Below are 19,071 nucleotides of genomic sequence, written 5' to 3' on the forward strand. Positions count from 1 at the left end.
CATACATTTATACAATCGTCTTCCTCTTTGCAATAATATTATCCTATACCTATCATGTAGGATAATCACAGAGGTTTCTTCTACCTCATTAGCAAGTAGGCCTAAGTTGATTTCTTGTGAGATTCTTGATATGAACTCCATAAATGAAAATCTGGTCTTGTTAGTCTTTATTCCGAGCGTACTATTTAGGTTTGAACAGGTGACATTTTTTCAACAAAATCAGACTAAGATTGTAAGAATATCCATAGTTTAAATCAAAGAAATTTGGACAATGTTTATCTTTTTAAATGCTCAGTCTTCATGCGTATACTGAGGCAGCAGAATCAACGGCTTGGTTCCGAAAGCTTTCATATAAGGAGCCAAGTTTGATAGTCTTTAACGCTGTATTGTGGTTCTTTCGTAACAATGGGCCACTATAAAAAAATGAAAGAGGTCAGTTGTGACTGCACATAATTATTATCGATTTGGATATGTAATTCTTATGAAAACACAACATAGGTTCATGTGAGGATAGAAACCTGCGGTCGTCTGTTAACCACGGCACCAAAGACCGCAGAGCGATGTCTACCTACCGCGAACATTCATAATGTATTTCCACTTTATAGCACAATATGGTCGCGAACTGAGTTTTGTATAGTATGTAAGCGATGTGCGCGTACTGTTTTTATACTTACAATAAAATGTACTTATTTCCTTACAATAAAATGTACTTACAATAAAATGTACTTATCAAGGGATGGAGGATGAAACAATACATTGTTACGTACAGTTGTACATGGTTATACGGATTTCATCGACTACAAAATACGCGCACAAAGTTCATACGAGTAAAGTTCAGTTTATCCCTAAGTGTTTGGGATGTTATTCAAGGCACAGGACAACCTTTGTCTGACACCTTGTATATTGGCGGTAAATGTTAAGGGGTGTTGTTTCGGAACGTTCGAAAAGAGAAAAAAAGGAGCGCCCCCGTGGAATCGATACGTTCGCGGGTTGTAACGCCCGTGTTTGTCAAGCAAGTACAGTGTATGATTCGACCGCTTTGACAGCGACATTTTGTTAGAGTGTGGGGGCAAAAAACGTCGTTACGAACTCTTGCCTTTGTTTCGGCAAAGCATGATCGATAAGGTATTAGATAGTCAGAATGACATCATTCAGAACTTCTCAAACCATTACACAGAGGACGATATATCTACATGTAGTGTTTCCGCATTTCCAGTACTATCTGTATGGAAAATGCTCCAACTCAAACTGATATTTCTTCTTCCAATCAAATGCAACATTGTTCCTATGTATATCCACACATGTATAATGTGCAGACAGCATACTTTCGACTGAACAGGTCAGTTTCTCTAGGACAAAGAAAGCTTAATGCCAGTTGGCTGTCCGTATCATGCGAAAGTCCTCAGAGTATCAAGCCAAGACAATTCATTTCATTTCATTTTCGGTTTTTCCCCTCTTCTTCCGCCTTCTCTCTGTCTAATCTACATGTTCCCCTTTCTTAATGTCTCTCTAGTAAACAAAAAGGCTGTTCCAAACCTTCCAAGACAAAAAGAAGAAAGATCTCAAGGCATCGACCCCTAGACCATTCCTCGTACCCATTCTGTATAGCTAGGAATTCATCGTGCTCTATCAGCTGGTTGCGCTTCAGACTTTGAAAAATATCACCCCAACCTTTCGTATTCTTTGTCATCCTCACCTTAAGGCCATCATGTTTACAGTAAGTTTATGTGTGAGTGTATGTGTATGCCTGAGAGTTATGCAGAATTTCATGTCATTTCTCTCATATAAACATGGTATGATTTGAACAAGAAAACCAAAATGTATTGTACTGTATTTTGGAAAAAAAATAATTTAGCTGCACAAGAAAGAAGAATACAGCTGCTTTTTGGTTGTTGATGGCGTTCATATTAATTTCATTGTCAACATGGACCTAATATTGAATGAAACTCAAAATAATAAAGGATATCATTAAAAAAGTGTTTAATAAAAAGTAGGCACTCCGTACACCAGCAACGAGGGAACAGCTTTCTCACGTATATTATTATAGTATGATTAAGTCAATCTCGTTTCACAGCTACATAGAACTATTTAGGAGTATTAGTCATGACAGATGATGCCGAGATATTAATGTTCTTTTAATTTTACAACGCAGAAGAACGTGTTTGCACTGTTCTGTTCAGCACAAAATGAAGTGAAATAATATTGTGTCCATAGGCGTGATAGCATAAAGTATTTGATAATGCAGATGAGGAATTCATCGAAAATAATAAACAAAACAAAACAAAACAAAACAAAACAGAGGGGTAAGCAGCCTTACGTCACTTCTTAAAAAAACTCTGCTAAGTAGTCTGAATTATTTCACCCCACTGCTCTTTCACTACTGTCAACAATTGGCAAATCGTTTCCGAGTGTTCTTGTAAACATGAAGTTATTTGGAGGAAGTTTTGCAAATTAATTCAAAGTTTTCTTTGTTCCTTGTAAGATTATTATCTGCTTTGTTTATATAATCATTGTATCACATAATCATTCATGTCTATTTGTCTTTGGCTTGTTCTCAGTCTATTTACTTTTATCATGCACGAAAATCCCTTTATTTCGTGAAGCAAAAACAAACGGAACTTAACTCGAAGCTCATCATGATATTACATGTAAGACGGGGTCTTGAATTGAATCCTCTTGGAAGACTCTACAGTCAGTTAGAAAGGAAGAGCTAGTGATGGATACAGCTGATGTCCAACCCAACGAGCCTCATGCAAACTGTAATCAACAGGTGGGGAGGGTAAGTCGAGTGTCCATGCTGCCTTGATTTGATAGACTTGCACTGCCAGAGCCCGTTCGGCACTCACCGGCCGCCTGCATGGGCCCCTCTCTGGATATAATACGGCCTGTCTGCTTTCACAGCTACAGCCCACGGACACCGGCTAATTGCCGTGCGGAAGGCGAAATCAGTCTCAAAGCAAGCCTTCTTCTCGTCTGCATTTTTTTTTCTCTCGTCTTCATTCTTTCTTCCCCTCTCGTCCACAAACAGAAGTTGGTGGAAACCTTAATTGCAGAGTCTTCTCTTTTCTCTCACAGGTCTCGTTATTATCATTAGCCAAGGACACGACTGGTTTTTCTCGCTGATTTTTTTAATGTCACGCCCCGATTCGGAGTCCAGAGGTGACACCAGTGTTGGTAAAAAGTACAGGACGCCACGCTGCGCTGATTTTTAGTGCCTCCAGTGACGGATGTGCGTTCTGTGCGACACTTGCGTAAGGACAGTAAACAGTCATGCCCAGCGTAGGTGTGTTGCGCAGTAATACATGAACATGTCTTATACATTATGGATGAAATTAATTTAAGCACGCTGGAAATCATGTCAAAGGTAAAGTATATCAAACTGAATAAATATTGAAGCGAAGAGAATAGATTCTTCATGGAAGATTAGCATTACCTAAAATCCATACAATGATTTATGAAAAACGTATTATCCGGAATGAAACCGACAGATTGGACTTGTGGCGCATGTCCGCTAAACTTGGTATTTCATGATAACAGCTAAGTCAAGATAGTGTCAGCAACATAAAATTCAAAATGGAGAATAAAAACAGACCACCAACACAAGTTCTAAATTGTGTAAATAGTATAGCTGGATTAATGTTACACTTTTCACTAAAGCAATGTCTTCAAATGAGAGATACAGTACATGATCAATTAGGGTGCTATCTTATAACGATATATGGAGTACATTTAACAGTATACATTGTACGTGACTGTGCTTACAATGTTTGCATTTGTGTGTGTGTGTGTATGTGTGTGTGTGTGTGTGTGTGTGTGTGTGTGTGTGAAAGAGGGAGAGAAAGAGAGATATAGAGGAGGAAAGAGAATTTGTTGGAAATGTACCAGGTTTTGAAGCATTCCTCACAAAATCGACGTCAACTGATTAAGATGTTTTTGATCTCCGTTTGATCTGTAATACCAACAGTGGCATTTTCAAGGACCCGCAGGGTGAGTGTGTGTGTGTGTGTGTGTGTGTGTGTGTGTGTGTGTGTTCGAAGGGGGGTCGCAAAGGAGCACAAGTATTTGGAGGATATTTGGTGGCAATGGAATGGCTAACAAGAAAGCAGAAAAAGACTTGCCGAATGAAAAAAAAAATCCAAAGGGGACAAAAAAAAAGAGAAAGAAACCTCCCCAAAGATTACAAGGACTCTCTTTGCGTGATATTCTTGACAAACACTGTGTTGAGAGAGCTGGCCATGGCAAATAGAATCAATCAAATAACTCGATTAAATGTTAGCATATCATGAATTCCCCTTGTCTAGGATTGAGATGGGACGCTATTTACACACAAATCAATCAAAGGAATTCAAGATCAGCAGCGGTAGAAGAAAACAACCTCGAGAATGGAAACGTTTTCCGTGGTATTTTAGAAAGATACATGTACATAGTAAGGTAAACGTGATAAGATGTGCCCATACACGCACAGCCGATCACATCCCGAATTAGTTCCCTCTCTCTCTCTCTCTTTTTTTTTTAATGACGTTGCCAATTCATAGAGAATGACGAGTGTTAATGCTTTGAAAAAACTGGGTTAATTCCGTTGGTATACAGAAAACACACAACGATCAGTGAGTACTGGCCAATCCTTTGATTGGAAACGATTGATATCGACGCACCGTAAATAGGGGACAGGACTCTCCAGAAACTGTTTGACCCCCCCCCCAAAAAAAAAAGAAGATCTATTTTTGACATGATGGTTATTTGTACCTTTTAAATAACTACCTTAAAGGGATTAAAAAATATACAGGCATCAAAAAGCATTGTCTAGGTTCGAAGATACCATCACATTTTTGCACAATGCACCACTGTATTTTTTCCTTTTTTTCACAGAGATGGAGTGAATGGTGACTGGAGTATCCCTTAATTTGTTGTAATAATCTTATCTCATCTAAAAGGATACCAATACACCGCATTTGCGTGTACGTGTGTGCATGTAACGTGTGTGTAAATGTGTGAGTGTGAACTTAAAAGAAATATTGAGTTATAGAAGATTATTAAGATGATGGAAAGAAAGTTTTTTGAAACTTTTTTGAAGAACGAGGTTTTTGTTTTGTTTTGGTTTTTTTTCTCTCTACAGAGAATTATATGAGACAGGGATGAGTAGGGTGACATATAATTATGTTACATATGACCATCTGAAGTCTTGTTCATATTTTCAAAGATTAGGTTTGTGCTTTAAGACAGACGAACTGTTTAAAATGAAGGATATAATGCCACACACATACATGTATATACAGTATATATACATGCACCACATAATTGGAAAGAATCTGTAATATACAACTCACATTTAAGCAGGTAAATTCAATGAATTTTGACCCAACATTGAATATTTCGGGGCAAATTACGTAAACCCATATTTTTTTTTAATCTAGAAGAATGAGGTTATGGCCGAAGATTTACGGTCGTCATAAATATGTTCATATTAAGGATGATTACAGTATTTATGATTATACGGACAGGGTAATGAAATATTTTTTTTTCATTAATCCCGTGAACTCCACTTTGATACAAGTAAGGAACCATAGAGAATATCAATCTATGAGATGTTGATGCATGGTGTAGTGTAGTTTACACTAAGAGGTGTACAATAAAGTCTGGTTGTGTAATACAGAACTTTGTTCCTTTTGGCAAAGAAGAAAACTTCTTTGTATTTACTATTATTATTATTATTATTACGCTGAGATAAGGGAAAATTGTCAAGGGAATCTGTAATTCACCATTTTGAAATATATAGATTAATATACACATGGATCGGAGAGATACATCGTATATTCGGGTAATTTCGGGTTATTCAAATACATAGAAAACTCTACAAACGAACAAATCAATTCTGAGCAGGAATCAATTTACATGGAGACTGAAGAGGTTTCTATTCACGATCTTATCTAATTTCAGATGAATTCATTTCATGTACCATTTAACTACATCAATTTGATCATTATTTGAACAGAATCTATTCAAAATTTGAGCAGATTTTAAGTAGAAATCTCGTAAATCCCCATTTGAAACGATTAATATTCAGATTGATAAGTCGTGGGGTTTTTTTTTCACTGAATTGTGGTCACAGTTTGATTATTTTGATGAAATATAAAGTTTTTAGATGAAGGACAGTAATGGAAGAAAAGAAAAATATCGCCCACTAAGGAAAAGGTACGAAAAATTGTTGCCGAACTAACAGACACGGAAAGAAATTAGCGACCAAGGCTGGGAAGTTGCATTTACTTTTACAAAAAAAAAATAAAGGGGGAAACTTTGGATGAGCTAGTTTGAAAGACTGCTTACAATTGTACTTAGTGTACATTTCAGTAGAATCTTGGTCGAAGGTGTTCCTGGCAATGTAAGGACATATTTTCCGATAGGACGTCTGAACAGCAAATGTATGTTAGCTACAGTGCAATGCTTTGTTATTTCACTTGTACTGTATTGTAGCAATTTCCATTTGTATTCCGTTTACAGAGCGCGGCTATCTCCCCGACCCCCCTCTCTTTCTTTACATTTTCATACGCACTCCTGTTCGATGGACTGATTTCCATAATTTGTCACTCCTTGTGTAAGGGTGATATGTGGGCGGAAGCAGTAAACCAATTTGTCATAAAATGCAATTGCGTGTTGTAAGCAGAAGTAAACTAATTTGCCATAAAAATGCAATGTTGTATTTGTGCGTGTGCGTGGTGTGCGTGCTTGTATGTCCATGTATGGGACGATTTACCCTAGGAAACAATTTTTGAAATTTGGTTTTGGAAATGAAATTCTTTGTTCATTTCGTCACCTGGAAACGAACACTTATTCTCATGCAATTTTTTACATTGTGTCAGAGTCAAAAAGATGATAATGCAGTTTGGTATATAGCGTAAACGGTTATGTCAAGTTAAATATCTCTTTGGGATTATAATTTACAAGGTATTTCAAAAGGAATTAAGTGTGTGAATGCTTCCTATAATTTTGATAAAATCTTATATACAATTTATTCCAGTCAAGAGCATAAAATAATTTACAGTACCTTCGAGGGACAAGATACAGAAAATCGAGAAGAAAACCAAGAAACAAAAATACTTTTACATCCCCCCCCCCAAAAAAAGGGGGAAGGCATGGAGATGGTGTAAATATTTGATGATTTGAGATTTTTTTTTCCCCCTTGGCATGTAAGGAGAGATGAACAGATCGGGATCTCTCGTTTATTGTTTTTAACATCTCTTTTCGTCTGCCGTCCAGCTTGTTTTTGACTATTTATTGGGGATAGGACAAAGAGGTCCAGGGTCAGAAAGGGTTGCTGGGGTGGCTGGGATAATGGGCTTGTTTGGTCTACATGTAACATTATTTCATTTTATTTTGCTATACGATTGTATTTTCATTCAGATTGTTGTCAGTTAAATAAATTAGATGTTATGTGTTTTTATCATCAAATTTTCATTTCCATTTCTACTGTAAAATAAAAAAGTAGTACACAGGAAAGGAAATATTTTGTCGATTGTGTATGAATCATGAAAATGTTATAGAACTTTGAATCAATTCAAGATTACTGTCTATTTAGATTGAGCTGAATATAAACTATTCCCCCCAAGAAAAAAGTGAAAGTGAGTGGTTGCGCTTTTTTTTTCTTGCATTAGTGATAGTGCGGAAACGAATATGAAGCTATTGCCTTAGATTTAGTAACCAAAGTTTGGTTACAGTTCGTTATTCCGAAGGTTTATTTATCCAAAAACGAAATGAGGTTTATAATTCCGAAGGTTCATTAGTACATGTACAACATGTACGCACTCTTTTTTCCCCTTTTTCTTTCGTTTTCGGATTGACAAAACCTAGCTTAACTTCGAATTAACTAGCATCTATGTATCCTACCAAGAAATTCGTGTGTTTCGGAATGACGAACCTTCGGAATAACAAACATCACCCTTCAATCTGTAGAACTCACTTTGTCGTACTGGAATCACAAATTGACAATGCCGGCAGAGTCACTGCAGGATCTTTTCGATTTGATCTCCTTATATTTTATGCTGCTTCAAAACTGTAAACAATTATAATTTTTGTGAACGTGCATCGACAATGAACAAAATAATGAACAAGTGGGAAAAAAAAATCCGGTTTTGACGTCACATTCCCTTCGGGAGAGTCAGTGACATTAATTTGATTTCTCACAAAAATATGCATTATTCCGCTCCATTGCCTAAGTGGCAGTCTCAACAACTTTGACATTTGCTTTTAATTTCAGAAAAAAAAAGACCGTCTTTTGTTCTCTCTGACTTCACGTAGCCAGCCCGTACCATTCTCGTATGTTTGGAAGCTTCCAAGTCAAGAAGGGAAACAACAATAATAAAAGTATACATTTGTAGGAAAGCACGCTCAATGGCCTTTTTCTGAGTAGCCGCAAAAATGTTATTTCAAAAACTCGCTCAACCTGATCGGTAAATTGAAAAGCGAACAGAGTTGACGATGGATATGGAATATGGGCATGCACTGCCCGAATACCGACGGGAGAAGGCCGGGGAGTTGTGCTGCATTTAAGTGCGTTGAGTTAGTGGCAGCTTTTGAGGTGTTTGTGTTTCACAGTATAATTTGTATCTTCACAGATGATCAATTTTGCTGTGTGTTTCATCTGCGTAAACAAACAAACGAACCTTTTCATGACACTAAAACGCATGCACTGTAAATACATGGATACAATGCATAGGACCTACTTACACAAGCATTATACATAATACATTCTATATGCCTTTGTTTGGTGATAATGAGCCTTGTCTCATCGTGGTGTTAAAATACTATTTACAGCTTATGCTATGTATATTGCTGGTGGATATTCACATAAATGCAGTTAGAATGCCTTATAGTCGGGCAGCTTCCATATAACGGTAGAATAAAACGCAGGAAGAACAAATCTGATCGAGTTTAAAGGTTAAAATGACGTAAACAAGATAGTTCGTGTAATGACTATAATTCTTACTCGCTTTTCTCATTAGTTTAAAGATATTTTCGTCTTGAAAAGATGAGCTTGAAAATGATAATGAGGAAATTTGACTGTTTGTATTGTTTTCATAAACCATCTAAGTGTCAGGCAATCAAGAACCAGAGGCAGATATAACCAAACACCAAACGATATTTCGTCCAATGTATGCCCTTTCTTATTTCGTTCCACAAAATGAGTACACATTGTAAACAAATGTGCCTATGAACATACAAATGTACTGTCTCTTTAAGACACGATGTCTCTGAGTCATCATCGGGCGTGTTTGTAATTCTCTTTACCCAAAGACTACAGTTCCATCGTTATACAAAATAAAGATATATATAAGATAAAGGTAATAAGAAACATAAAAAGTGTACAAAGCATCACAATAGCTGTACGTTGGCAGTAGCTGAAGCACAGAAGATCAGGACCGCAGACCGTTTTTCCCCATTTTTTTTATATACAGACGATTACAAGACGAGTCTTCCAGTTGGCTAAACTCACAAACTCCAATCCCCACCCCCTCCCAAAAGAGATAAGGAAAGATGAAGAAACAAAAGAGAAGAGAACAAAATAAAACAAAACAAAACACCATCGCGCTTGCTGCCTCCACGCTGCTTTTTGACACCTGAAAGTTTGCCTCTTTTATCTGTACTACGCATCTATGCTTTACAAAAGTACAACTGTACCTAGAGTTTTGCATTCTCAAGTTCACAATTCTAACATCTCGTCTTGCTAACAGAGTTGGCCACCGTAGGAAATGACCCCTTCCCCCCTACCTTCTACGGTTATTATGTAAAAGCTACAATTGTAGAATGGCTCAAGGCCACGAAGTTCCCGACAATACGTCCGATGTAGTGTATTACTAATATCTGAATGCAGTTTGTCGGGGCGTCGCAAGAATGTACAACGCACTCGAAATGTGACTTCAACTTACATTGCGATAGATTTTAATCATTATCGGTTTATCGCGATTCAACTCTTCAAGAAACCATTGTAAAATCTGGCTCATGGTCAGGAAAAGGGAGCAGGGTTAAGATCGTCCGCCCTAAAGAGACCAAAAGAGGTTGTTTTCCTCCGAAAAGAAATTGCAAAATGTTTACATTCCGTTTGAGATAATAAGAACATGATTCATTTGAATGACTTTAGTACATGCATATCAATGCCACAGTAGTTTGATGTTTGCTCATAATCATTGCTATTTGTATATGAATTGCATTGTTTGTTTCCGCAGTGAAATGGGACATTATGGAAGCCATCTCTTCTATAATGGAACCATGATATATCTGAACGACCTCAACTGCGAGTAAAATCACAAAAAGGATCATCGGATTTAATAATTTTGCAATCAGTCTCAATCCTACAAGTTTCCAGCCTATTCATTCAAATAATTCAAATGATTTGACTTCCCTTTGTTAGCAATAAGTAACTGAGGCTTACATTTCTGCTCCAAATGTCCACTGATAGAATTGTATAAAAAAATATTGGATGGTCATCATTCAACTAGGCGCGCCAGAATTATACACTCCTTTCTCACACAAAGATGTTATCAAATATTTTTAGAAAATACAAGCAAAGTATCCATACAGATATTAAAGACTTGGTTACATACAATGTATAATACATGTATGTACAATTGTAGGTACATTGCATGTGTTCAAATAACCAAAACTTAATTTGAACATGTGGCTAGAGTTAAGGAGTACAGGAATTTACAAAAATTATATTTAAGTTGCAAGGACTGCAGATGTTGTCAGAATTAGAGTGACGATACAGAAGTTATTTTCTTGAAGAAATTTTTTCCACACGTTTACATGAAAATGTATTTGTTGTTTTTTCGTGTAACTGTATACAATTAAGTACGTGTAGCTTGTGCTCGTATATTTACAATTAATAATTTTGCATTGCAACTGATGTACCTGCAGATGTCATAAATTCACTATGTTACAGTAGAAAAACTAAATGTTTCCTCATTCTTCGTGAGGTCACGGTCGCGAACATGAAGGACAGTGTATGTAATGACAGTATGATTTGTGTAGCTAAAAATAAATTCATATAGACTCTATAGCTTACGTGGAGAAGTATATAGTGGGAACGCGATATATCGGCTGATAAGGGAGGTACATTTGTATATCAAGCCATATTTAAAGTATTGCTTAATATGTTCCTCCCTTTTCTGCCGATATATTGTGTGGGCAAAGCATTTTAATGTGGATTTAAACCAAAACGTATTCATAAACGCTCTACAAAAGTATTTAGACTAGCAAGACATACTCAAGTTATGCATCATATTCGATATCTCAAGTTCCTTTGACGTTCTTCCCTTCAATGTACATTTCTCTCGTCTCTTTAGGTCTAATCACATAAATTTGAAGGTGAATGCTATAACACGGCCTTGACTCTCTTATCGTACTTTTTAAAACACACGGCTCCCACTAACAGATAGTTGTCTTTATTTCGAATGCTCCACTAAAATGCTAGATATCACGAGTTACAGATCTTATTGGATCGGCGTGTATAGTACCTTTACAGAGATCAGAATGGTTAAGAATTTGACAAAAGAGGTAGGAAACATCTTGTAGATTTCTTTTTGAGGGAGTCCTTATTCTGCCCTGAGATAAATCATCTATAACATACAACTGTAAATCCAACATTTGACATGTTTGTCATAGTAAATACTCAACAAAGATGGTGGAACATGTTCTACTGTACGTGAGTCGCGTTATGTCAATCCCTGTTATTCAGTCTACCAAACAATGTTGTATGAATGAGAATTACAGACACTAAAGAGAATTCCAATTTCGTGCCCGAGATGACCTTAAACTAAGGTTAGAACCACCAAACAAATGTGGTAACTTCCATAAAAATCACATATAGGGGCTACACTGGAGAGGAAGTTGTGTCATTTGAATAAAGAATAAGAAATCCCATTTTTTAACAAAAAGGTAACATCGGCTGCAACTACATTGTATACAGGCAGGCCTACATTGTATATTGTATATCAAAATAATGTTAAATAATGTTATCAACTCTAATAGTGTTATTCGTTTACATTTTGGTCAAACAATGCAAAACATTATGGAAGCCATTTTTTTTGTGTGTGTCTGTAATTTGGCAACTTCTGCACCGTGCATCCTTTCCCCCTAAAAGTCAAGATTGCTGCAACATGCAGGTTAGTACATCCATGTATTTTGGGGTGCTTGGATTGATCGATTGATTGATCGATTGATTGATTGATTTGAATCTATTTCCACTTTGTTTTTCGCAAAAAAGAAACAAACATAACTGAATCAAAATGATTATAACAATTCAACGAAATTTTGTTTTTCGTGAAGTACATGTAAATTAATGCTAGTCAAAACATACACTTGGATATTGTTACACGGTGTAGCAAACAAATGGTAACACAGAAAAGAGCGAAGAACAAAAGTGGGGATCTACTAAATGAATGCAACTGAGTCTTATAATCCAGACTCCATTTCAGAGGAAAGAAAATTTGATATTAAAAACATGTGCGCGCAAGTCAATGGGAGATTCCATAAAGCAATCTCGATCAGTATTATTGTTTCGTACACAAACCTCTGAAATACTAACTGTTCCATAAACACGGTGTATCATTCTTCGGTCCAATATGAATGACATTTCGTCCATTTTATGAATTTAATGTACAAACTGTAATTTTATTGACGTAAAATTTAATACGGAGTAGAGTGGTCCTTTAATATGGTGTGCATGCCATAGGTAGAACGGGCAAGTCCTTGTATTCCCGATAAGGTAAGAGAGGGAGAAAAATCTCCACGCATATACGTAGTTAATTAATTGCCATCTAGAACAGGTGCATGTGCTAAAGTCATTAGGTTTCGTGATTATGGTAACATTGAGTGTCGCTGGCGGTGGAATAGCATTGGTATTTGATTGACGTACTCATCATCCAGCTACGGGGTACAAGGGAAACTCTTACCGACGGTGGTTGTGTGCTGGCGGAAGGGGGGGGGGGTAGATGGGTTCAGTATATTGGTATGACTGATCAAAATACAATATGGTTTCATCATTAACTTCGGCACATTCTGATATGAGGGAACGTTTTTGTTGAACTACATCATTATCCTTGGTTACTTATTATTGCTTTGAATATACTTGATCCTCTTTACTAATTTACTTTTTACGTATGTTAATCTCTCTGCAGAAAACATCGACATGTCTCGACTTCCGACACGGTACCTCAGTGGATTAATCTGCAGATGAGATCGACAGACTAAAGACTATTTTCATTTTCGCATTGCTCTCGGATATATTCTGCTTTGTTCAAGAAAATAATACACAAGAATGTTTCCACACAGTGCCATGTACATGTAATATGCTTTATCAGCCGGTAATCGATGTGGAACGCACAGGTATATGGCTGCATTCCCTAATCTCACAGAAGTTTGCCCTTAAATCACTGGTGATAGAGGGATCCCTATGTATTTTCTTTCTTCTTTGTTGAGATAATACCGACACTCTCCCGACAGACAACAACACCCAGTACGCTGCATGCCTCTGAAACGTGACAGGAAGTTTATGCTGTGTGGGCACGTTTGTTAAGTCGACGACGACGAGAAAGAGAAACGATTATCTAGAGAATGCTACCAATACCACCATCTTTAGAATTGACAGTAAGTCTTTTTTTACTATTTGGGGTGTCCATGTTTTTTTCACTCCTTCGCGATCACACTCCACCGTTAAACCGGCCATTTGGCGGCGCGAGGCAGCGGCGGTACAGCTATTGATCTGTTAAAGCCATACCCACATACATGTATACAAAGCGCCTCGTCATGTCACGGGGTCCTTCGTGCATGTAACACAAACTCAAAATATAGATCGTGAGATCCGCTTACCCATCTTTCCTCGTCTTGTTCTTCTACCACACTCGGATCAGCCAAATGAATTGATATCCTACAACGTCCAGAACAGTTACAGATACCCGAGTAGCCGCATAGCAGGGTCTAAGCGCTATAGCGAAAGTTCGACCCGCATTAACAGTTCCAAACTCTTGTTACTTTGGTTCGCAGTGGTGTCCGAAGCACACAGGTGCAGAGACTTGTATAAATAGGCACGGGACCTCGTCTATTCCCCCAATAGAGCCTGACTAAATATTGAGCGAGAAGTTTCGAACAAAAGACCAGCTACAATAGAGTGAAGTATGCCAGAGCGAACAAGCAAAAAGGGAAAGAGATGATTGTGGCGGTGGAAGGGGGGGGGGGGGCATTGAGCTTATTGATATCTTTGACGGCTCGGCGAACAAACCCCTTAAGATCCCTCAACTGAAAGGGTAGGCCGAACAGAAAGAGTCTTGGAAGGACTTCTCTGTGCTGTATGATATAGTTCGAATCATTAAGGTTGTTTAAAGGTAAAATATTAAAATTGCGATAGAATAAAGTTTTACCATATATCTTTCTGGTTTCCAAAAATCCTATCAAGCTCCTCAAGCAAGTCAAGATTATTTTCTGTGGGGAATTTCATCAGGGCGGTTTCAATAAATGTTTCAAAGTTCTCATACCACAGCCATGGCAATTTTTTAGTGTTTTAAATGCCTTATTTGCCATTTAGAGATGAAACAAATACCCAGATTTAATGCTTCAAAGAAGTTGTAAAATTTGAACTAGTGACAGGAACAACCGATGTAAAATTTTGTATTTGTATAATATTATTTCAATTATTGTTGAATATACAAAATGTGAACAATATAGTTATTATACAAGTGTTTATAGGCAAAATCATCTACAGTTTTGCTGGGAAAAGTATAGATAATATCTCTTTATATTTTGTGCTTTATTTCGATTTTCTTATATGGTAGGATGTTTTGTGATACAACTGACCCAGAGATGCATCAAATGTGATATCTTGAACATTTTTTTTTTAAATCACTGCTCCCAATGGTAAACAGGACCTTTACAAATTTCAACTTCAGATTAGATCTGCGAGCTCTGCAGTAGATGTCGTCCTAACAATAGTGCAAACGAAATTAATTCAGTTTGCCAAACATCATCCTGATTGGTACGATGTTTCATTTTTCTTATTCAGGGGGAAGGCCTTGGAGTGGTTCAGGAGCTACCTGCAAAACCGCAAACAATACGTATCTTTGAACGAGAACGTTTCAAGTCTCGAATTTATTAAGTGTGGCGTCCCACAGGGTAGCTTATTAGGACCTTTACTTTTTATCATTTATATTAATGATTTTTGCAGATCATCCGACGTGTGGTCATTTATACTTTTTGCTGATGATTCAAATATTTTCTTTTCACATCAAAATCCAGATAAACTTGTGCACATTGTTAATTTCGAATTGAAAAAAGTGACCCAGTGGATAAGAGCTAATAAATTATCTCTTAATCTCTTGAAAACTAAATATATGTTATTTAGTAATTCTATAGAAGTTTTACGTAAAGAGATTATTTTTGATGACACCCAATTAGAAAGCGTATCTCATATAAAATTTCTTGGGATCATAGTAGACGATATCAACGATTATCAATATTAGCACAATAATTTCACGTAATATTGGTGTCATTAATGGACTTAAGTTTCATATTCCATTGTCTTCATTGCTGACGTTGTATTCCTCTTTAATTTTACCTTATCTTAATTACGGTCTTTTAGCTTGGGGTAGCGCTCATCAAACTTTATTAGATAGATTATTGTTATTACAAAAAAGGGCACTTCGTGTTATTTGTGGCGTCCCGCCATGTTCCCATACAGATCCATTATTCACTAAGTATAAGATTTTAAGAATTAAAGATTTGTATTTTTTCAACTTGGACAGTTTATGTTTAATTTCAACGCAAATGCACTTCCCTGTGTATTCAATTCAATGTTTACAAGGAATCAGTTTTTTCATAATTATCCCACCAGGCAATCTACTGAGTTTCATTTCCCCCTTTTGAGAACATTATCGGCTCAGAGTACATTTATATACACAGGCCCTAGATTCTGGAATTCATTAAGTTGCGAAATAAAAAAAATTCTCCTTCTCTGTATTCTTTTAAGCGGAAGTTGAAATTCTTTCTGTTAAATCCTCTCTGATGTTTCGCTTTTATTAACCAAGTCCCAATAATCACAGGGTTCATCATCCAACCATCAATCAATGAATCTCTGAATTTATTATAATGAATTAGCCATTATAATCTCTGCACGGCTGTATGCAGCCACCAGCTGTCTGAAGCACCTCTTCAATTCTCTCTTTCGTTTCCTTGATCAGCGTGTGGGCATTCTCCTTCTTCCTTCCTTCCTTCCTTCCATTTTTCCATCTATTCTGTCTAGTCGTGTCATGTTGCTGTGTGTCTCCTATTTTGTTCCGTCTTGTCTTAAATTATACTTGTGCTACGCATCTGTATGCAAATAAGTATTTCATTAGATTTTTCTTGAGTGGTTCACAATCTACAAGCTTGCTTTTTAGTGGACCTCTCTGTACTTTTTTTTTTCCAACTGAAACATGACCTTGTATTATTTTGCAAGTATACGTGCATGTATAGGTAACTTTATTATTGTATCATTTGATATAATTTGCAAGTTGTATGTATACGATTGTGACATGATTCCTAATCTATACTGTGTTATGGTCTGTTGGAAAAAGGAGAAGAATGAAATAAAATGAAATGAAATGAAATACTGAAATAATTCGTTACCGATTACGTAATTCCTTCATCAAAGCAGGTAAACTCCCTCCGATCATTGGCTGTCTCGAGCAAAGAGAACAAAAACCAGACATATACCATTTATCAGCAACTCTTCTTTTTTTTTGGTGTTTCAATTAAAAATCTAAGTTCTCACATTTTTTCCTCTTATTTCTTCAATCCCTCCAACTTTTTTTCCTTCAAACACGTTAATTCCACTTCGTTTTGTTCTTCTATGTTACTATTTTTGACCTCCCTCTTGGTATCCTACATATTTTCTGTTATTTTGGCACTTTTTTTATTACTAATTGATGCAAACTCACGGTGACACATTTATGTAATTTTCCATTGAATATAGATACGCGATACAAAACGAAATAGGTTTAGTGCAATCACACATAGAAGTCATCCAAGACGATAATGTTATCATTGTCAATTACTCTGTCGAGCAAGCGCAGGTCAATTCAGTTCAGTTCAATCTATTTTCATATATCCATATTTTTCAAAGGAACTATTAATTTTTTGACATTGGTACAGGAAAAAAAGAATACAATGTATAAAACTGTGTACTTGGATTTTACATTATGAAACAAAATACTATATACTGAACACAAAATGTTTATGGCCATGTGATTAAAGAGAACATAACAGAAATATGATGGGGAAAAACATAAAAGGTAGCATGTAAAACTGCAGGTCCCACAATTCATATGTGTGAAAATTACGGAAAAGGATATGAACGTTTTGACCAACTAACATAATTGTCCAAATATATAACAAAAGCAATGTTGAAGAACGGGCTTGCGTAATCATATTGTTGCTTCGGCCTACTTGTTAAATGAATGCATGTAACTGATGATAAATTATGATTATAAAGCGTACTGCATACTGTAAGAAATTAAAAGCCATATATTGTATTCATATCATTCAGTTTACTCAGCGAGCGCACGTTCGTAAAACAAAGTAATATAATTATTCTATGTAGAAAAGGGTGATTGTGGCATAACAATGTCACATTCATGCGATTCAAAATCAGACAGTACGTAGGGTGTTTTTCTGAAACCTTCGCTGTGTTAATCAATTATTTCTTTCCTTTATTTCCCTCACTACTCCTTCTTGCTTACATAGTATCCTGCTAGGATTATGTTCGTTCATTTCACCCCATTCATTCTCTCCTTCTGTCCCTCTTAAAACGGAGGATCGAACTCCATCTTAATTAGGTAATCGGCGTTTAAACGGGCAATCCAACGCGGCGTTACCGGTTCGATTTCGGCTCTCGATACTGGGGAAGCGATCGAACAGGGTAAGCGATCGTCTCTCACCAACCCGTGCATGGCGGAGTCTCGGAATGTTTGAAGAAAACGGTGTTTAATGGGAGAGGGTGAAGGCTGTGAGCAAGCCAACGCTAAGGAGAACGAACAAGCTTTGTGTGATAGAATTAAATGGTTTTCACTACAGCAGGACGAGGGAGCATTATACAAAGTTATTGATAATTTTATATGGAATTGAATTAAATTAAATTGAATTGAATTGAACTGAATTGAATTAAATTGAATTGAATTGAATTGAAATGAACTGAATTGAATTGAATTGAACTGAATTGAGGATGGCGGAGTTTTTGAATGTTAAAGAAAAGCTGATGTTGGGAGATGGTGAGGACGATGAGCATGTCAACACTAAGGAGAACGAATATGCCTTGTGTGACAGCATTAATCCGTTCGGTACGGGAACCTAGTGGCCTGCGTAATAAGTCTATGGACATTTCAGGATTTAGTATGGAACGGGTTAAATGGTTTTCACTGCAGAGAGACAAGAGAGCATAATACAAATTTATTGATAAATTGATAATGAATCAAATTGAACAGAATTGAATTGAATCGAGTTTAATTCATTTTTATTTAATTCATTTGCGAACTGAATTGAGTATAGTGGAGTCTTAGAACATTGAAGAAAACCGGGCGTTGAAAGAGGATGAAGGCCGCAGTGGGCAAATCAACGTTACGGAGAACGGATAGGCCTTCAAGGCTTTCTCTACAAGACAAGGGAGCAACTTCAGAAGCTAATCACATAAAACTCACACACACATATTACTAATGCACATGCTCATCTCTTTGGGAATAGCAGGAATGGTTTTATGAAATTACAACTTATATTGCTACCCCTCTCTGTTATATATGACACAATATTATGGCATGATATGTAATTTCAGCCACGATCATTCTTTAGTGTTCCAAACAGTCTTATATAATATCTATGATATCTAACCAATGGGAAAACTGAAAGATAATGACATTTACGCCTCTTGTAATTTGCATGTTTCGTTTGTCATTTGGGATATGGTGAAACATGCCAATTTTGCAATTTCCCCATTTTTGATTCTAGGTCCAAATATGATACTTAATAGAGCAGTTTAGTTCAACTCCCCAACAGAAACCA

At 36.6% G+C, this 19,071-nt stretch overlaps 1 protein-coding gene across 9 annotated transcripts in view; it reads right to left on the reverse strand.

The window, feature by feature from the left end:
* The window catches only part of LOC139740142 (voltage-dependent calcium channel type A subunit alpha-1-like), a 280,936-nt gene extending 266,826 nt beyond the window's left edge, over nucleotides 1–14,110 (reverse strand). For 6 of the 9 annotated variants that reach the window (XM_071650727.1, XM_071650721.1, XM_071650731.1 and 3 more), the window contains exon 1: nucleotides 13,861–14,109. In XM_071650727.1, coding sequence (XP_071506828.1) covers nucleotides 13,861–13,864 — 4 coding nt within the window. In that variant the 5' untranslated portion in view covers nucleotides 13,865–14,109. Of the gene's footprint in view, nucleotides 1–13,860 lie in introns of all 9 variants that reach the window. The other 3 variants (XM_071650722.1, XM_071650729.1, XM_071650730.1) reach the window with 3 other exon arrangements.
* Nucleotides 14,111–19,071: the final 4,961 nt, after the last annotated feature.

This window comes from Diadema antillarum, unplaced genomic scaffold (assembly GCF_040938485.1).
Source record: "Diadema antillarum isolate AM-2024a unplaced genomic scaffold, OU_Dant_1.0 seq00000837_RagTag, whole genome shotgun sequence".
NCBI classification, from domain to species: Eukaryota; Metazoa; Echinodermata; class Echinoidea; order Diadematoida; family Diadematidae; genus Diadema; species Diadema antillarum.